The 22,229-nt window shown below is 35.2% G+C and overlaps 1 protein-coding gene and 1 pseudogene across 3 annotated transcripts in view; both read right to left on the bottom strand.

Annotated features, from left to right (window-relative positions):
• Positions 1–1,079: 1,079 nt before the first annotated feature.
• Positions 1,080–2,184, bottom strand: LOC134376160 (L-lactate dehydrogenase A-like 6B; annotated as a pseudogene).
• A 4,147-nt stretch (positions 2,185–6,331) lies between these two features.
• Positions 6,332–22,229, bottom strand: part of LOC134375158 (glutamate carboxypeptidase 2-like) — a 65,082-nt gene continuing 49,184 nt past the window's right edge. For 2 of the 3 annotated variants that reach the window (XM_063093364.1, XM_063093366.1), the window contains 6 exons: positions 17,987–18,078; positions 17,078–17,168; positions 10,087–10,351; positions 9,705–9,786; positions 7,869–7,961; positions 6,332–6,521 (listed from right to left, as the gene is read on the bottom strand). In XM_063093364.1, the coding sequence (XP_062949434.1) occupies positions 6,332–6,521; positions 7,869–7,961; positions 9,705–9,786; positions 10,087–10,351; positions 17,078–17,168; positions 17,987–18,078 (813 nt within the window). The remainder of the gene's footprint in view (positions 6,522–7,868; positions 7,962–9,704; positions 9,787–10,086; positions 10,352–17,077; positions 17,169–17,986; positions 18,079–22,229) is intronic. The other variant, XM_063093365.1, reaches the window with a different exon arrangement.

The raw sequence follows: 22,229 nt of genomic DNA, 5'->3' as shown, positions 1-22,229 counted from the left end.
GTTTACATATCATTTACTTTGTGATTTTTTTTCCTTAGGTTTAGTTGATCCTAATTCATTCATCCTAAAACATACCTTCATTCCTTTCTGATTCTGTGGTTGTATTCTTCACATTTAACTATTTATTTTATCTGGAATTTAATTTGGTATTTGACTGTATTTTACCACTGAATTGAATTTAAATTATTTAGAGATTTAACTATTTGGCATCTGAATTTGATTTCTGTCCAAATAGTCCTAAATGATTTATTGAAATATACAGAAGTGTTTGATTTACTCAAGTGAATGTAGTGGATAGCATATGAATTGAAATATTTTTTAAAAACCTGAGTGATAGTCCCTGACAATCAGAGATGAAATTCCATATCCATTGGACTTTATAATCCCCTTCAGCCTTCCAAAGTTGCATATGTTTTGTTAACATTCTTATCAGATGAGTATAAAGTATTAAACCTGTGGATTAATCTAATCCATAGAGTTACATGGAGAAAGACAGTAGTGTCCTAATACTAGAACGTAACTTCAGTATGTACAGATGGAGCATCCCTAATCCAAAAATCTGAAAGCTGGAATGTTCCAAATTCAGATATTTTGGAGCACCAACATGACACTGCAAGTTGTTCATTCGTTGGCTGATGATGAAATAGCCAAAATGGTTCTGAGTCAAGGTGATTATGATAATAGTAACAATGGAGATGAGTGATTACACTGCAGAAAAAGTGCCTATAGACAAAATGGTGAAAATGTGTGATGGGCTTATTGGAGTCCTAGTGCAGCGTGCATTCATAACAGAACAAGAAGTGATGTCAGTTTATAAAATCAGAGAGAGACTTCTAAGACAAAAACCATTGTTAATGAAGCAGATGACTCTGGAGAAAACATTTTTAAAAAAATCCAGTAGAATGTCTCCTCATCCCTAGAGGACGCACTTCCTGGTCTCTAATGTTCTTCTGATGTTTCTTCTCACTTAAAAAGCAAATAAGCAAACAAACAAAACAAAACCAAAAACAAAAAATGCTGTACGGTAACATTTAATCAAAACACACTAAAATCCTGCCCTTGTTTGCTGTTGCTGTTGCCTAAGAGCTGATACAGGCATTCTGGCAATGCTGCTGTGGTGCTTGGGTGAGCTTTACGTATATAAGGTCAGTAATACCATTCCATCCCAGGATAAAAAGAACAATGAGGAATACTTCATCTATTCCATAGAGGCCCTTAATTATGCTGGAAACTGGATGTGTTCTCCTAAGATTCCTCAGAATACTTTCTGTTAAATCAGCTACAGACAGGCCAATGACCCCCAGATCACAACCTGACATTTTCATAATCTCATAGGTGCTGGCAATCACTTCTTTGTGGATATTTTTCTATTGATCAGGATCTTTATCAGTTATTATATCTGAGTTCAGCTCCTTCAAAGAGACACCAGCAACGTGAACTCCACTCCACACAGGAACACTTGAGTCTCCATCTCTCCAAGGATCCACCCATGACAGCTTTCATAGTGGATGCCAAGACTGTGCTCAATCAAGAAATGGAAATGAGCAATATCTAGATTACAGCCACTTCCAACAACACGGTTTTGGGGAAATGCACTCAACTTCCTGGCTACATAGGTTAAGACATCCACTGGATTGGAAACAACAATCACTTTGCAGAGGGGGTTGTATTGGATAATACTGGAAATCATTAATTTAAAGATGGCCACAATTCACTGGACTAGAATAGATTAAGTCATGTTTCTCCTTTTGCTTGATATGCCCCTACTGTGATAATATGATAATCACTTGGCTGGAATATGCAGTGACAAAGTAATCTGTGCTGCAGACACTATTTGGCATTTTCATGAAAGGACTGTCAAGTTGAAGATCCATAGTCTCACCCTTCAGTTTGCCCTCATTGACATCTATAAGGGCAAGTTCATCATCACTCAGGCCTTTTAATAAGAGGTTGATAGTACAGACGAGGCCAGCTGACCCGTTCCTGTGCTGGAATCTTATTATGATGAACAGACTCCTCTGAAGTGAAATTCGTAATGAACTGACACTTCACAATCTCCATCTTGGACTTGGGGGTGAAAAGCCAGGCACCCCTGAGCAGGCCTGGAGCTGCCTGATGGGTACACAAGGCCATGCCCAGGTACAGGAAATTCGATCCCACCATGCTCACTCTATGGCTGGCTCGCAGGATGCTTGCACCCCCGCTCATGGCTGCTCACTCAAGGGCTGGGAGAAGAGAATGGAGGAAGGTGCAGTGATGCTGGTCGAGACGCCGAGTAAGTCTGACCACTGGACGTGCCTCCACTGTGGCTGCACAGTCTCGGCCTCAGCCCCCAACGCAGCTGTGTGGCCCACCCTCAGCCTGAGCCTCCAAGTACTCTTCTGGTCTGCTCAGACTAAGGCAGGGCTGCTTCTCCAGCAAGTGTATCCTGGAGGTAGTTTAACAATCATGTATCCTATTAGACAGTTGACAGGTATAACAGGCCAACCCAGATTCCTGGAATAATTAGTTTTCTACTTTTAGTATGTACCCCGAAGAAAAACGCTTCTCTGAACTATAGATGAAAATAAGGTGAACTCCTCCAATCCATAACCCACCAGGAAGTGTGAGGTGCATGTGCTTTGTCTCCCAAAAGCTGCCCGCACCACTTCCCAGGGCTGCAGGAAACATGGGTTCGTGTGTTCTGGTGTAGCCAGCTGGAGGGCCTTCTACTGAGAAAGGATTCCGGTGCTTTTAAGCCAGTCCTGACCATGACCCACATCTGGGAGGTCTGCAGAAGCTTGACAGCAGGAGAAGGACCGACTGTGACTTACTGCAACACTAAAATCTCACCAGAGAGGATACAGCTTCTTGTGCCAAAGGAAAGCCTGGGATTGTAAGTCCCAATTAAAAACGATTCAAGAAGATAGTGATGTCACTCTACTGTGAATTTCTAAAGCTTGCCACACTGCAAAGCTGAGCACACCCACCCCACACCCCGCATAAAGTGAGACCCAGCCCAGAGCCCACAAAGAAAGACCTATTCTCTGATAAGGCAGCCATGGCTACTTTCCTGATTAAATCATTCGGGGCTTTTCTTTTTAGCCAGTGATAATGTTGTAATAAATCCAGCCACCATTCTACTGCAGCAACAATACCAAGGAAAATTCCACCTCTAACTAGGAAAAGTCATTCATCCCTGGATCCTGGAGCTTCCAACCCAGAGGAGGGTTCCCCAGTCCCAGCGCCTATTGCTGCCATGTTTATACCATAACTACTTTCAAGATACCATTTTATACCCATTTTAGAGATTTAGAAACTTAAGAACAAAGTGCCTTAATAATTTGCCTGTAGTCATACTTTGAGTAAGTGGGAGCACCAGGGTTTGAACCCAGGCAGTCTCTTTTCTAAAATTGTGCTCCTATCATCGCACTACCTCTGTGAATAAGTTATATTAAATGGTTGCTGAAGTATGTTCTTAAGCCACAGAATTACAAAATGCTGTGGGGGAATTCGTAGTGCATGCTTGCAGTACTGACTGAAAGTTCACAAAGATTTCAGATTTCAGGTATTTTGTGGGTCTTTGTCTGTTTTTTTAGAATGTTAATGTTCCCCTTGTCCCATGTCTATCATATTGTCCAGCTCTCTATCAATGACATCAAAAAAGGCTTTTAGCATGCTCAGTCAAACCTCATTACAAAGGCATTGCTGAAGTCCTAGTGCTGACACTGCTCCACTTTGCCAAGTACGTGATTTCCCAGACAGAGTCCCATATATGCACGCTACTCTGATTATTTACGAAATGAGTGTCTGATATGGACTCTGCATAATAGCCGGGACTGGAGCCACAACTAAATAACAAACTTTGTCCCTAAAGAGCTTATGGACTAGCAGAGAATACCAGGGAAAAGACAGTCATCCTGGAAGTCCTCCTAGAAGAGATAAAATCTAATCTGAAACCCAAAGGATAAGAAGAGGAGTCATTTTTTCTGAGGGTGAAGTCCACATGACGCAGCCATTATCATGAGAAAAGATTCAGGTTCTGGCCTGTTGCTGGTTTGGTGCCCCCATCTATACTTAGGCCAGAATACTTTCTAAAATGTAAATATGACCATATCCCTACCTTGCTTAACCTTACTATGTGACTTTTTATAGACTACAGGAAAATAGTTACACTCCTTTGGATGACTTCCCAAGCATGACAGGATGTATCTGATGCTTAATATATGGATGCTTTTCCCCACACTCCTTGGATTACAGTAACAATGAGTTCTTTGAATTTCTCTAACGTGAGACACTCTTTCATAAATCTGTTATTTTTTATAACATGATTACTTTGCCTGTGGGAATATAAATAAATAAAATCACTTTGAATCAGTTTGGCACTGCCCAGTAAAATTGAAGATGCACACATTTTACAACCCAGAATTTCCACTTATAGATAGGTATTGCCAGGAAAGATAATCTCTCGAATATTTACATTAGGAGACATGTTCATAGGAGTAAAACACAGAAAACATTCCAAATATCCACCAGTAGAAAAGTGAATAAATATATTTTATGCGCCAGTTATACAGTGGTTCCTCCACTCCAAAGTCACTCTTTGATTGTCTGATTTTCATAGAGGGATCTGGGCCCTCCATATATTTTTCCTTTCCCAAGTGGTTTGATGCTAAACTTTGTGAGTAGAAGGCATTGGAGAGACATTTCAAAAAGGGGATTTTTTTTCTTGCTTTCCATTGGCTCACTTGGCAGGCTCTGCACTGCAAATGACTTCTCCAGCATGGCCCCTACTGCATACATGGCTGCACCAGTGCCCAGATCTTGCATTGCAGGCTGCTGCTATAGTACCTGGTTCCTGCAGTTCATGGTGGTCAGCAGAACCCAGCAGCCAAGAGCTTCTCCTGACACTGCCCTTGGGAAGATTTGTAGTGGAATGCCTCTGGCAAGACATTTCCTCATAAATAGCTTTCCACAGTTATCTAGAAGTCAAGTTTCTGGGGGCGTTCTGGAGTGAATTTGCAGCAAGATCTGCTAGTGAAGCACCACAGTGGTTTCTCTACTACCGAGTGTGGCCCATGGAGTGGAAGGAACTCTTCACTGGCGGCTCCAAATCAGCCGTAAGGATAGTGGCTACTCCTTTTCTCTGTTATTCATTTTTTTATTTAGAGTTCTCCTTACCTTTTGATATAAAATAGTTCACTGCTCCAATGCTGTTATAATTAATTAATCTTTATATAAACTTGCCCTGTTGACCTTACTGTGTAGTTTCTCTGTCTTGATGGATCCTGACTGATAAATATTACATTCAGACAAGTGAATGCTCTATATTAAGGATCTGTTGAACTCTGGCCACAGTGATACACAGATGAAACATCAAAGGCTAATGAAATAGTCAAGTATCAGAAAAATACACGTAGTATGATTTTATTTATAAAAAGTTCAAAAACCACAGGAAGCCAAAACACGTAAAGATACAGTAATGTGTGCTAAAAGTATAAAGAAAAAGAGTAAAGATAAATCTGAAATTTAAGAAAATGATAACCTCTGGCAGAAAAGGCACAATTTATCAGCAGTACGTGGGGGATCCAAACATAATGGAAATGTTTCTTTCTTAATCTGATTATTGGGTTTACAAATGTTCATTTCTATTAGTTTTAACTGTACACATATGCTACATATAACCGTATATATAAATAAAATGTTTCTTAATTTAAAAATAATAATCTCTTATGGAAAAAAATGACTACATTTACCAGGAGTGTGATTAGATCAGAGTTTCCCTATTAATATGCTAAGATAAGGTTCTTGTCAGCTTGGGGTGGCCAGGCAGGGCCTGAGGAGGCCTCTGGCTTGGAGCAGCCTTGTGCATTTTCCTCAGTGTGCTCTATAATAAACATTATTTTCTATGTGTGCAATCACATGAATAGAATTGGAAGTGCTGTAGTAGAGTTGATATCCTAATAATTAATGCAAGGTAAGAGTTTTACTATGTTAGTCTGTTCTCTTTAATTTTAATACTTAGTTTTAATTCAACTTCAGAATAACCTTCTATAATTATAGAATAAAAAGTCTTTTTATCTACAGAGAGAAGAAAAAAGAATGGGCAAACAAACACGCGCGCACACACACACACACACACACACACACACACGAGGGTACTTCAAAAAGTTCATGGAAAGATTTGTATTCTCTTTTAATTCGATTTTTTCATAAATTTTTTGAAGTACCCTCATCTTTGTTTGTTTGTGTGTATATCCTTCAACTTTTTCAGTTAATCGATATTACCCGTCATGATTCTCTCTGAGTGATATACCACACAAATTCAACTCGGGTTCTGTAAAGAACACTTTTAGGCTACTTCTCTCAAAGTTCCTGCTGCAGCCTGTACTGTAAAGGATGCAATAGAAATCTGTCTCTTCACCTCGCCCCAAGCTTTGGAAGGGTCCACTTTGCTTTCAATATCAAACAGAGCATCATAAATTCCTGGGAAGGATTCCCCTGCATACTTGTTGTGGCTGCTTGGAGCATAGATGATATGCCTGTTGACAAAACAGTTTGCAGTCTATTAGTTGTCCAAATGACACACAAGAGACAAAGAGGACTCTATAATTCCTGGATTGCATATTTCTAGTTTTATGATTTGAATAAGCCACTTGTCAACCAAACTTCCAAGTTCAATCATCTCCAAAGACTAATCTACGAAATTTGTGTTAATTAATTTTGACATTAAATAGATAATTTAAAGTGGCTCAGAGCTACAACAACAACAACAGTAGCAACAGCTGCTGATTACCTATTATGGACGATGCCTCGTATTTATGAATTTACCTACGATTTTTCTAATCCTTATAAATAAACTCTATAAAGTTGATATTAGTATTTCAGAGGAGGAAACTGTGGTCTGAGCAATTAAGTGATTAAACGATTTGTCTCAAGGCACACTGCAAATAAGTGCTGATTTGCTGCTATACCACAGTAGCCTCTGAATTATACCGACAACTGTGATCATTAAAGTCCTGTTTGCTTTCATCACACTTACTCCTGTATTTTTTTCTTCTCTTTAAAAAAGTCACAACAGGATGCTAGAATGCTTAGCTCAAAGCATGAAGAATAATTACAAACAGTTTTGTGATGTTCCACATGACCTAGTCAGAAAACTGTTTTATTGAAGCGTCTAAGGCAGTTCATGCAATAGCCCTAAAAGAGAAGGACTATCTCCAAAGTAAAGAGGTGAAGAAGTAAATAAGCACATTCATGCTGCCATTGGCAAACCAGCCACCCTGCTTGGACGTCCTTGCTCCCAAACCCTTTGAGAATCCCTAGACTGAAACATGAGGCCATTTCCAGCTGTCTAATTATCAATTCATTCTGCAATACTTATTAAGAATAGCCTGGGAACAGTTGATGTTTATCAGAAATAATACAATTATCACAATTTAGGGGGAAAGAAAACCTAGATGTCAACATTAGGGGAGTGAGTAAATATCTATTTATTATATATTTATATATAGATTTATTAAGTGTTATGTGAATACATAAACACAAGTATATTTACCATAGGAAAGATTAAAATTATATACACCAAAATATAAACAAGATTTTATATTTGGCTAATGGGAATGAGGAGATTTTTATTTTATTCCTGTGACTTTCTGGATCTTTTAAATTCCCTAAAATGAACATATTTGTCTTTTATAAGAAGAAACGGAAAAAAGATACTTAAAAAGAAAGATATTCAAGAATCTACATGAAGAAACATATATTTTTTACTTATTGCATATATTTTGAAATTTTCTATTTGCAAGAAATCAACTATAATATTTTTCTAAAGTGCAAAAAATAAAAAAAAGTGATGTTATAGCAAAGAGACATACTATTTTTCTTACCTATAGAAAGGCCTGCCTGGTAACCCTAAAGGATCAATAAATGCTCGTTCCAGAAACATCAGTTGATCATTCATAATTCTCAATAATATTGGGCTAAAGAAGGAAATAAATATAGTTATAACTTCACAAAATGTACGTACTACTAAGCAAACAAAATTTAAAGCAACACTAAAATATTTTAAATTACCATAAGCTAATTAAATAACATACATAATTACCATATTTTTAAAAATCCTATAAAATATTATTCTGCTATTTTGCTTACTTCATGTTTTATTATAAGTATTTTATATTATATCGTCTTTGTAATCATCAATTTTAGGGTTACAAGATGTTGAAATTGGTGAATATTTAATCTAGTAAATTCTTTCCTCCTAGGCATTAAGGTGTTTTGAATTATTTGCTGTTACAATTTTATAATTCATATTTTTCTCTGAGCAGTCTTTTTCCGTCCAAACTTGAGACTCTTTCTTTAAGCAAAAATTCAAGAAATGGAAATACTAGGTCACAGTATCAGAATTCTATGATGGCTCTTGAAACCGCTGCAATGTGTATTTATGCCTTCCAGAAAAATGCGAGAAAAATGCAAGAGCCCCTGCTTCAGTATACCGCCTGGAGCAATGAACACAACCAACTTTTAAGTTGTTTTTAATTTAATATGAAAGTAATACAATAGTATTTTCATTTGTATTTCATTTTTTGAATTATTAGTGAACTAGAATATTTTGCTATATGTATCTTCTTTTTGAATTATTTTTCTTGTCCATTAGCAATATTTCCAACTTTGTTCTTTTGGAATTTCTTACAAAATAAGTTTCCAACTCTTTTCTCTTTGCTTTTTAGTATTAATTTTCATATTCTGAACCATTTTAATCTTTGCAAATCTAATGGCATCATTTTCCATTGCTTTTTAACTTGGCATCTTTCCTTCAAGAAATTTCCATTTTTAATAAATAATTCTTCTACACTTGTTTACGTTTGCATAAAATGTGAAGTGAGAGTCTGAATTTACTTCTTTTATTAATTTCTAACAGAGATTATATAATATTATTTATGAATAATTCTTTCCCCATTGATTTCTACTATATCCTTCATTACAAATACTTTCTTAAATATCACTGACCCTATGTCTAAAGCATCTATTATTATTTTTCCATGTATTCTTGTATCAGTACCCAAGGATTTGATATTTCTATCATGATATTATGTTTAATACACAGTAGATGTTCATCCTCATAATTCTACTTTTAAAAAATTTTCCTTAGTGTTCTTACATTTTTTTCTTCCATCTTTATATTTGGCTCAAAATATATTTTATGTTTGTGATTTTATATAGAATTAATCCTAAATGATTAACATTTCCAAAAATAATGGCTTCACAGTATTTACCATTCTATATAAATAGAATTTAGGCAGCTGAAAGTGGAAATGAGGAATTCTATGTGGAGATAATGACTTCAAGAGAAGGTAGTGGGAAATTATGCTCTGAAAATAAGGCAATTTGCTGAAGTATGATGTATTGATGGTGAAGGAACAAGAGACAAAACTGGAGAAAGCTGGGGTCACACAGTGGAGAATCATCGATACTCAGGTGGGCATGTTGTAACAAATCCGTTGGCATGGAGGAGCCATTGCATTTCTGAGTGGCACAGTTCTCATTCAGAATGTTGGAAGCAGGTCTTTGAGAGATATGGCAGACCTGTACAGGATTTGTTAGAGGGGAGACACAGAAAACAGCAAAAAATTTCCACAAATATTTCAGCAACAAAGAATGTCAATTAGTATTTCCTTTCAAGCATATCTATTATATGCACAACTTACAAATGTAGAACATACTTGGTTTTCTTGAAGTCTTGTAGTCTCTCACTGAACTGAGAAGCAATTTCTGTAAAATTCTTTACTGCAGAAAAAAGTGAATCTGAAACAGAATTTGTGGTCATGAAAAGCTTAAGAACATTTCTAATGGAATTGTTCTACAGTTCAAGAACAGGGAACAATACAGAAAGCCATGTTCTTTTGTGTTTTACAAGGTATCTTTACTTTGTGTATCATAAGATGTGGGAACTTATGAAATGAAAAAAAATATTTATAGACAAAATATTTGATTATATGGAATAGCAATAAATAATAAATGAGCTAAAAACAAGGTGGGTCATTACACTTCAGAGATCAACAGAAACATATAGATAATGAAGTTGAAAGAGAAAGAGTAACATACCAAATGATACACCATATGTTTTCATTTCTTGTGGATGTTTCATTGAAATATTGTAGATTTTGTCAGCATACTTTCTTAAAACTACAGCATAATCTCGACAGTCAAAAGGGAGCACTACAGAATTGGCTAGTTCAAACACCATCCCTCCTCGAACCTGGGCCACAGTAAGGTGATATTTAAATGTTGGGTCATAGAACTTTTCCACCAATTCATACGTTTCATAGACACTGTGATACAGTGGATAGCTGCTGAATTTGTTTGTTTCCTACAAAAAAATAACAAAATACATCTCTTGTAAGATAGCTTATAAGAAAATGCCTAGCGCCATGTTTACTATTGATATCAGTAAGAATGTTTGGTCAATGGTGATTAAAGGAAAGTACTTAAGCACCTACTTAGTAAGCTACTTACTAAAAGACTAATATTATAGTATTTAAACACACTTTAGGTTTGTGCCAATTAAACTATATGTGTAAATAATGTAAATAATATTATAAAAACTTTTTAAAAAAGATACCTAAGAGGCTTGCCTTTAAAAATATAGATATGGAAATGTTTTTAAAACTCTGAATAAAAGACAGAACATTATTGCAGTTGAGTAAAAATAATTTAAGAAGACAGATAGAGAACTTTTAGAGGCAAGTAAATAAGCATTATGCAATATTATACAGGGGAGTACAATAAATCGTTTAATCACTGAAATTCTGTGGATAAACGATTCTCTGACAGGCAGTTTGCTGAAGAGTGGAGTCTGAGAGATGAGGGGTTCAGCAGTAGATCTGAAATCTCACTAAGGACAGAGAGGGGATACTAAGACAGGTGTAAGGAAAGCCAAGAACATACAAAAAGACAAGGAGAGGACTTTTCAAGCTGTGAGTTGCTGATTTATGTCTTTGACCATTTTTAAGATGCTCCTTTTTTTGTTATCGATATAAAAGAACACTTTATATAGCAGTGTGTTGAGGAGACTGGAACTCTGAAATTATCTTTACAGGGTTTGGATCTAATCTTCAAGACTTATTACCAAAAACTTTAGGTGTTCACTTCACCTTTCTTAGCAGTAGTATTCTCATGAGTAAAATATAGATAATATCAATATCTACCCTCACCACCACCAGTATATTAGCCCAACACTCAATCTCCATGGCAGGAGATTAAAGATTTACAGTCTGAGAAGAATAACTTTTCCCCAAAAAGACCTAGAGATACATAACGTTGGCTGTTAATCCCCAGCGGTCTTTGTTCTGTTTGGAATTGAGTTCAATCTCTTTCTGCTGTTATAGTATCCCTATTGCAATAGTCTTGAATAAAGTCCTTCTTGCCATTATAATAAGTGTCAGAAGATTTTTTTTCTTTAACAACATAGAACTGAAAAGTGAAGTTGCAGTGTAAGCATGTTATTTATAAACATAGAGGTAGGTATCAAAGAAACCAATTTTTAAAAAGTTAAAAGAGTTCATTTGATTAACAGAAATTAGTGGTGGAGTGACCATGCAAGTGAGATAATGAACCACTTTTTTTAATCATAAGCTCTTATGGGAATGACATTTTATAAACTATGTACATATGATACCTGATGAAAGTTAAAGTATAAAAGTTATCATTAACAACAACAAAAGAAATCATGAATTTTATGTGTTGACGGTGTATTATGCTACTTATTGTTTAATGATTTGCTGTTTGTTTAATGATGGGAGACACAATAATATACAAAAATTCAAATATGTTTAGGTCTGTATACTGATTAATTTTGAATGATAATGAGGATAGAGGAGTCATAGACAATTCCTCCATTTCCAACTGAAATGAATGAGTGAATACATTGCCATCAAAAGAAAAAATATATATATTTAAGGGAGTCCACGGAAGTTCAAGTTGGCAGACGTGAGTATTGGTGCCAACTGACATGTCAATATAGGGCTCAGGATATGATATGTGGGAACTATACCATGCAGTAGGAGCACCATCAACCTCTGAGACATTCTTCTGTTCACAAATTCCTCTATTCCTCTAATGTTTGAGTCACTTCATTGGAGTCAGAATTGTTTGTTTAATATATATTTATAAATATGGCAGAAAATTTCCCAAGCATGGAGAAATATGACAGCAACCAGATACAGGAAGCTCAGAGGTTGTCAGTCAAATTCACTCCAAGGAGGAACACTCCAAGACACATCATAATCAAATTATCAAAAACCAAAGACCAAGAAAGCACACTGAAAACAGCAAGAGAAAAGAAACACATGACATTCAACATAGCACCAATACTTCTGTCAGTGGATTTCTCTGTGGAGACCCTACAGGCCAGAAAAGAGTGGGATGATATATTCAAAGAGATGAAGGAAAAAGACTGTCAGTCAAGAATTTTGTATTCAGCAAAACTAACCTTCAAATATGAAACAGAAATAAAGTATTTGCCAGAAAAACAAAACCTAAGGGAATTCATCAACACTAGACCTGCCTTACAAGAAATGCTAAAGAGAGTTTCTCAATCTGAAAGAATAAGATATAAAGGAGCAGGAAGAAAACATTTAAGGTACATAGCTTATTAGTAATGTAAATTCACAGACAACCTCCAAATACTCCAGTGTTGTAAGGGTGGTGAATAAACTGCTTACATCCTTAGTATGAAGACTAAAAGACAAACCTAACAAGTAAATAACATATACACAACTATATAGGACACAGGCAATATTAAAAGATGTAACTTGAATCAACACAATGTCAAAAAGTGAAGGGGAATGACGCCAAAGCCTAGAGTTGGCTTTGTTTTTTTCCCTTAGATATCAAAATTAAGTTGTTATTAGCCTAAAATAATCTGTTATACCTATAACAAGTTTGTTTGTGAGCTTCATGGTAACCATAATACAAAAACTTAGACATACTGAAAATAAATAGTGAGTAATCAAAATACAGTACTAGAGAAAACCACTCAATTAAGATCTTTCAGTAAGATCAGAAAAAAAAAAAATCAACAAATCAACCAGAAAAAAAAGTAACAAAATGGCAGAATATATATCAATAATAATTCTACATGTAAATGGATTAAATGCACCAATTAAAAGACACAGACTGGCTCAATGGATTAAAAAACAAGAACATCAACTACAAGAAAATCACTTCACCTATAAAGACACGTACCATCTAAAAGTGAAGGGATGGAAAAAGATGTTTCATAAAAATGGAAACCAAAAAAGGAGCAGGAGTAGCTATACTTATTTAAGATAAAATAGACTTCAATCCAAGGAATTAATATATATATATATTTATATAAGGAATGTTACTATACATTGATAAAGCGATCCATTCAATAAGAGGCTATAGCAATTCTAAATATATATTCACCCAACTCTAGAGAACCCAGTTGTATAAAGCGATTACTATTGGATCTAATGCGAGAAATAGGCTCCAACGCAGTAACGGTTGGGTGTTTTAACACCCTACTTTCAGCAAAGGACAGATCATCCACACAGAAAGTTAACCAGGAAACATTAGAATTAATCTCTAATCTAGGCAGATAGGATGTAACAGACATATAGAACCTTTCATCCAATGACTGCAGAATACACATTATTCTCAGAAGCACATGGAACATTTTCATATGTTAGGTCACAAAACAAGCCTCAACAAATTTCAAAAAACTGAGATCATATCAACTACTTTGTCAGACCACAATGCAATAAAACTAGAAATAAACATCAAAAGGGATATTAAAAACCATGCAAACACACAGAAACTAAACAACATGCTCTTAAACAACAAATGAGTCAAAGAAGAAATATAAAAAATTCCTAGAGACAAATGAAAATGAAAACATAACATACCAGAACCTAAGGGATACAACAAAAGCAATTCTAGGAGTCAAGTTTATAGCAATAAATGTCTACATCAAAGAAGAAAGACTTCAAATAAACAACCTAACATTATATCATGAGGAACTATAAAAATAAGAACAAACCAAACCTAAAATAAATAAAAGGACAGAAATAACAAAGATCAGAGCAGAAATAAGTGAATTAGAGATTTAAAAAAATACAAAAGATTAATGAAATAAAGAGTTGGTTTTTTGAAATGATAACGAAACTGATAAACCTTTAGCTAGACTAAAGAAGAAAAAAAGAGAGAAGACTCAAATAAGTAAAATCAGAAATGGAAAATATCACAGGAATACAAAGGATCATAAGGTATTATTATGAACAACTATATGCAAACAAACTGGAAAATCTAGAAGTAATGGATAAATTCCTGGACACAAACAACTTACCAAGGTTGAATCAGGAAGAAGGAGAAAACCTAAAAACACCAATAACCAGTAATTACATTGAATCAATAATGAAGTCTTCCAACAAAGAAAACCCTAGGACCAGACATCTTTACTGCTGAATTCTAACAAATATTTAAAGAACTAATTCCAATTCTTTTCAAAAGTCTTCCAAAACATTGAAAAGAAGGGAATACCTCTAAATTCATTCTACAAGGCCAACATTAACCTCATATGAAAACCAGAAAACATACAACAAAAAAATTGCGAGCAATACCCCTAATGAACACAGCTGAGAAGATCCTCAACAAAATACTAGCAAACAGAATCCAACAACACATTAAAAAAATCTATCACCATAATCAAGTGGGACAGACCCCAGGTATTTAAAGATGATTCAACACATGCAAATCAATAAATGCGATACGGCACATCCACAGAATGAAGGGAAAAAAATGATCATTTCAATAGATGCATAAATGTATTTAATAAAATCCAGTATCTCTTCCTAACAAAAACACTCAACAAACTAGGTATAGAAGAATATATCTCAACACGATAAAGTCCATATATGAAAAACCCACAGCTATTATTATACAAAATGGACAAAAATTGGAGGTTTTTCCTCTAAGATCTGGAACAAGAGAAGGATGCTCATTTCTCTCACTGTTACACAACATAGTACTCGAAGTTCTAGCCAGCACAGTAAGGAGATAGAAAGCAACAAAAGGGCATCTAAATTGAAAAGTAGGAAGATAAACTATCCCTATTTGCAGATGCCAAGATCATATACATAGAAAACCCAGAAAACTTCACCAGAAAATTATTAGAATAAATAAATGAATTTAATATAATGGCAGGATACAAAGTCAACACACAAATATCAATAGGTTTCTTATATCCAAATAATGAAATCGCCAAAGAAGAAATCAAAAAGTAATCCTATTCTCAATAGCTAGCAATTAAAGTAAATACCTTGGAGTAAATTGAACCAAGGAGGTGAAAGATCTATAAAACACTGGCAAAAAATATTGAAGAGGATACAAATAAATGGAAAGATATCCCACGTTCATGGGTTGGAAGAATTAACATTGTCTAAATGTCCATATTCCCCCAAGGTATCTACACATTCAATACAATTCCCATCAAAATACCAATCACAGAAATGGAAAAAACGATCTTAAAATTTGTATGGAACTACAAAAGACCCCATACTGCTAAGGCAATCTTGAACAAAAACAGCAAAGTTGGAGGCATAACATTTCCTGTCATTAAAATATTTTATAAAACTATAGTAACCAAAACAGAATGGTTCTGGAATAAAAAGAGACAAATATGCCAATGGAACAGAATAGAGCCAGAAATAAATCTGCACACTTACAGCCAACTGATTTTGAACAAAGGTGCCAAGACTATAGAGTGGGGAAAAGACAGCTTTTTCAATAAGTGGTGCTGGGAAGACTGGATATCCACATGCAGAAGATTGAAACTTGATTCCTATTTTTCCCATGCACAAAAATCAACTCAAAATAGGTTAATGACCTAAATTTAAGACCCAAAACTGTGAAACTAACTAGAAGAAAACAGAGCAGAAACACTATGCAAAATGGTAGTGGTCAGCACTTTTATAAGTGAGACTACAAAGGCACAGGCAATTAAAGCAGAAATACACAAATGGGACTACATCAAACTGAAAAGCTTCTGCACAGCAAGGGACACTATCAACAAAGTGAAGAGAAAACTTACTGAATGGAAGAAAGTGGTTGCAAACTACACATCAGACAAGAGGCTAATATCCAGAATATATAAGGAACTCAACTCAACAGAAAATAATAATAATAATAATAACAACCCAATTAAAAGTGGGCAACAGACATTTATCAAAAGAAGATATACAAATGGCCAACAGACACATGAAAACATGCACAAAATTACTAATCATCAGGGAAATGCAAATTAAAATTGTAATGAGATATCATCTCACCTGAGTTAGAATAGCTATTATCAAAAAGGCAGACAATAACAAATGTTGGCGAGGATGTGGGGAAAAGGGAACTCTCCTCTTTTGTCAGTGGGAATATAAACCGGTACTGCCATTGTGGAAAACAGCATGGAAGTTCCTCAGAGAAATAAAAATTGATCTACCTTATGACCCAGCTATCCCACTACTAGGTATACATCCAAAGAAAATGAAATCAATATATCAAAAAGACATCTGCATCCCCATATTCATTGCAATGCTATTCACAATAACCAAGAGATGGAATCAACCTAAATGCCCATCAATGGACGAATGGATAAAAACCTGTCATATATATTCATAATGGGATACTATTCAGCTATAAAAATAAAAGTGATATCCTATCATTTGAAGAAACATGGATGGAATAGAAAATTATCATGTTAAGTAATGTAATTCAGGCACAGAAAGACAAATACCACACAATCTCTCTCGCATGTGGAATCTAATAAAAAAAAATGTGATTCTCAGACTCATAGAAGTAGAGAGTAGAATAATGGTTACCAGAGGCTGGGAGGGGAGGTGGGTGGAGGGAAAGAGATTTGGTGGACTAGCAGGTAGAAAACTATGCTATCTACCCTAACTGAATCATTGTGCAGTATATGCATGTATTGAAACAACACTGTATCCCACAAAATGTACAAGTAAATGTTAAAATAAAAAACATATATATTCATAAATAATCTTGAAGAAATTATTGATAGACTCACCCAATTTTTTGTATAACGTGCTCTACCTGAAGGAATTCCAAGTCTTTGGAAGAACACCTCAAAATCATTGCCAGATCCTAATTTGCTAATCCTATTAGGGGTAAAATAAGAGAATTATTTCAGAGTAATTTCTTCATCAAGTAAAGATTAAAAATCAATAAAACTAAACTTTATTCTTACTATGACAAATATAATTTTTAAGTGTACAACCTTAGACATGCAGCAAATAACGGGAGAAATATTAATTCTGATCACAAAATACCTAAGTCTGTAACGTAATTTTGTGTAGAAGTGATATTTTATGTCATTTTTTTTAGAGATTTCTTAAGTTGGAAAATATTTTCCTTTAGATTACTTAATTCTTCTTATCATCTAAAGTTATTATACATGATAAAGTAAAAAGAATCAACTATTTTCCAGATAATTTAGAAATGTTATGCCCTTAATACTTAAAATTATTCATAATGTTGACATCTACAATCTCATACTGAGATATTTATTCCTCTTCTCTTGCTTGTGTAGATACACAGTGCTGAAGTGATGTTTATACTTTTATTAGAGTAACCACATTTCTTAACTGTATGATGTTCAGAAAAAAATAATTACAGAGTGATGAGGGGACTGAAATATGAACAGAATTACTTTCCACCATTACCTCCATTATAATCTTTTTAAAAATCTCCTATGTGTATATGTTACCTCTTGTAAAGAGCATCAGTTTTTGAAGACCTACAGTTAACTTCAAAACACACAGTAACATTTTATTTGTAAACCTAAGAATTGTTTTACCTTTATGAGATTTTAGAGCATTATGAATGTTAATTTTTTAAATTATTGATTGAAATAAAATACTCTTTTATTTTCAAAACAATCGCAGACTAAATTCTGTAGAAAGTTTTGTTTGTTTACCTGGGCACGCCACTGAACTCAGGTGAGGAACTTTTCTCACTCCAGCTCTCATAAAGAGATTTGCCTTCAAAGCCTTCATCAGGGCTTTGCAGCTACACAAATTAAAACAAACAAACAAATAAAAGACAACACTTTTAAATCAGATGTATTAAGACCTAGATATCCATTAGACTGGGAGTGAATGGCTAAACTATAGATTAGCAAAACAAGGAATGTGATCCATATATTAGCAGTCACTAAGAATTGCAGTGAGTTTCTGAAAATATGGGAAAATGCTCATGTTATCCTGTATAGATCCTGTATAGGTGCAAATACATTATAAAAATAAATGCATGAATACATAGTAAAGAAGGCTACACCAACTTATTACCAAGCCATTGTTTTTAAGTGAATGATCATATTGTATGATCTTTTGTCTGTTTTTCTATTTTCTACTCTCAAAACCATATATTCCTTCTCCTCTTATAAAAAATAAAATGGAAAGAGGCAAACTGGATAAGGGAAAAAGCAGTCCTTTCAATATTATTTCTTGCAACTAAGGGTGCCAAAGTCTTAAATAATATATAATAAAGTACAATGTTAGTAATAATGTATTTAATTAATTATTAATGGTAATTCTGTTAAGCATTGGACTTCAAATAAATTTTCTGGTGTTACAAATGAGAAAACAAAGGGAGTAAAATATGACCTATTATTGAATACTATACACAGAGAATTAAGTGTTGTGCCAAAAATATTCAGCAAACTAAACTGTAGTTAATACCCCATAGTTATTTACAGGAAACCAAACAATACATGGTATAAAATGTTTTTATTTTATATTTTAAAAAGCACTATGTACTATTTTTCCATGAACTCAATTCAGAAAGTTTATAGAGGAGTATCTATACTGTTTAATACTTTTTGTAGATACCAGAGACAGAGATAAATAAGACATATAGCATACTCTCTAATAGAGATGATTAGTATGTAAGTAAAAATGTAGAATTCAGACAGGAGAGGCACCCAGGGAGGCAGGAGAACAGGCCAGCCACCTACCTAGCCCCACCCCACCTACACAGTTGGCAGGACCCCATGCACCATGCCACAACCATGAGTCTTCACACAGCTTCTGTGGAGGTGGTGCACAATAGCCATGAACACAGGTAATATTGTTGCAAGGATAGCTCACTGCCTTAGTAACATCCACAACTACTGTGCAGGTGGCCCACCACATATTCAACTTCATTGTCACAAGGAGAGTCAACGGAGGAGTCTGGAAAAAGAGGAAAAAGTCTTTCTCCTAAAGTCTACTTCAGAGTAACAGAAGAAGCAACTGATCTACCAGATGAGCAAACATCAACGTAGAGATACTAGAAATATGAAAAAATCAGAAATATGACACCCCAAAGGAATTCAGTAACTCTCAAGGTCAAAGAAAGAATCCTAAAAGCAGCAGGAGAAAAGCATCAAGTCACTTATAAGGGAGCACCCATCAGTCAAACAGCAGATTTCTTAACTGAAACCCTACAGCAAGAAGAAAATGGGATGACATATTCAAAATACTGAAAGAAAAAAACTGCCAGCCAAGAATATTATATCTGGCAAGGCTATCCTTCAAAAATGAGAAAGAAATAGAGTATGTCCCAGGCAAGCAAAAACTGCAAGAGTTCATCACCACATGACCAGTCATGGGAGAAATACTCAAGGGAGTCCTGCAATGGAATCCAAAAAACAATAATCATTACCATGAATACACAAATAAGAACAAAATCCACTAGGTAAAACACAAATAAAAATGAGAAAGATAAAAGAAACTAAATATTACCACCTCAAAAAAAAAAAAGAAAGAAAAAAACCACAAACATTGAAATCAATAATACAAGGAGAAGAGAGGAACAAATGTTACTCTCAAAACATATAAACATAAAGCCAAAAAGTGCCAGGAATACAACAATACCTCTCAATAAAAACCCTAAATGTAAATGGAATAACTCCCCACTCCAAAGACACAGACTGATGGATTAGATAAAAAAGCAAGACCCAACTATATGCTGTCTTCAGGAGACTCATCTCACTGGTAAAGGTGCACACAGACTAATAGTGAAGAGATGGAAAAACATATACCATGCAAATGGAAACCAAAAATGAGCAGTAATAGCTATTCTTATATCAGATGGAAAGACAATCTATGCTCTTGGCTTAGGAGAACTGACGTTGTGAAAATGTACATACTACCCAGAGCAATATACAGAAACAATGCAACCCCCATCAAAATACCAATGAAATTCTTCACAGAAATAGAAAAAAACAATCTTAACATTCACATGGAACAACAAAAGACCCTGAATAGCCAAAGCAATGCTGAGCAAAAAAATATTAAGCCGGAGGCATCACACTATCTGACTTCAAATGATACTAAAAGCTATAGTAACCAAAAAAGCATGGTACTGGCATAAAATAGACACTCAGACCAGTAAAACAGAATAGAGAACCCAGAAATCAATCCACAGGCTTATAGCCAATTGATATTTGAGAAAAGCAACAAGAACATACACTGGGGAAAAGACTGCCTCTTCTGTAAGTGGTGCTGAGAAAACTGGATATCAATATGCAGAAGAATGAAACTAGACATGCACCCCTCACCATATACTAAAAACAACTAAAAATGGATAAAAGACTTACTTAAGTGTAAGATCTGAAACTACAAAACTAATAAGGGAAAATGCAGGGGAAACACTTCAGGAACTAGGACTGGACACAGATTTTATAAACAAGAGTACAAAAGCCCAGCAACAAAAGAAAAGACAAATAAATAGGTTTATATCAAACTAAGAAGCTTCTGCACAGCAAAGGAGACAATCGACAGAGTGAAACAACAACCTACAGAATGGGAGAAAATATTTGAAAACTATACATCTAACAAGGGATTAATATCCAGAATATACAAGGAACTGGAGAAATTACACAGTAAAATAAGTAAATAAATAACCCAATTAAAAAATGGGCAAAGGTGTTGAATAAACATTTTTTGAAGGAAGACATACACATGGACAAAAGGTACTTGAAAAAATGCTAAACATCACTAATCATCAGGGAAATGCAGATTAAAACCACCTTGAGATATCACCTTATCCCAATTAGACTGGCGATAATCAAAAAGACTGAAAATAACAAGTGCTGATGAAGATGTAGAGAGAAGGGAACACTCCTACACTGTCGGTGGGACTGTAAATTAGTACAACTACTTTGGAAAACAGTACAGAGGTTTCTCGGCTACAGGTAGATCTACCATATGATTCAGCAATCTCACTTCAAGGTATGTACCCAGCGGAGTGGAAATCATCATTTTTTTCCTTTTTTGTTTTTCTTTTTATTTTTTAATTTTATTTTCTCGATATACATTGTGGCTGATTATTGCTCCCCATCACCAAAACCTCCCTCCCTTCCCCCTCCCCCCCTCCCCCCCAACAATGTCCTTTCTGTTTGCTTGTCGTATCAACTTCATGTAATTGTGGTTGTTATATCTTCTTCCCCCCCACCCCGGTTGTGTGTGTGTGTGTGTGTGTGTGTGTGTGTGTGTGTGAATTTATATATTAATTTTTAGCTCCCACCAATAAGTGAGAACATGTGGTATTTCTCTTTCTGGGCCTGACTTGTTTCACTTAATATAATTCTCTCAAGGTCCATCCATGTTGTTGCAAATGGCAGTATTTCATTCGTTTTTATAGCTGAGTAGTATTCCATTGTGTAGATGTACCACATTTTCCATATCCACTCATCTGATGATGGACATTTGGGCTGGTTCCAACTCTTGGCTATTGTAAAGAGTGCTGCGATGAACATTGGGGAACACGTATACCTTCGACTTGATGATTTCCATTCCTCTGGGTATATTCCCAACAGTGGGATAGCTGGGTCGTATGGTAGATCTATCTGCAGTTGTTTGAGGAACCTCCGTACCATTTTCCATAGAGGCTGCACCATTTTGCAGTCCCACCAACAATGTATGAGAGTTCCTTTTTCTCCGCAACCTCGCCAGCATTTATCGTTCAGAGTCTTTTGGATTTTAGCCATCCTAACTGGGGTTAGGTGGTATCTCAGTGTGGTTTTGATTTGCATTTCCCGGATGCTGAGTGATGTTGAGCATTTTTTCATATGTCTGTTGGCCATTTGGATATCTTCCTTAGAGAAATGCCTGCTTAGCTCTTTTGCCCATTTTTTTAATTGGGTTGCTTGTTTTCTACTTGTAAAGTTGTTTGAG

Source organism: Cynocephalus volans, chromosome 4 (genome assembly GCF_027409185.1).
Source record: "Cynocephalus volans isolate mCynVol1 chromosome 4, mCynVol1.pri, whole genome shotgun sequence".
NCBI lineage: Eukaryota > Metazoa > Chordata > Mammalia > Dermoptera > Cynocephalidae > Cynocephalus > Cynocephalus volans.
Note: the sequence above shows the minus strand (reverse complement) of the source record. Positions and strands in the feature narration are given on the sequence as shown.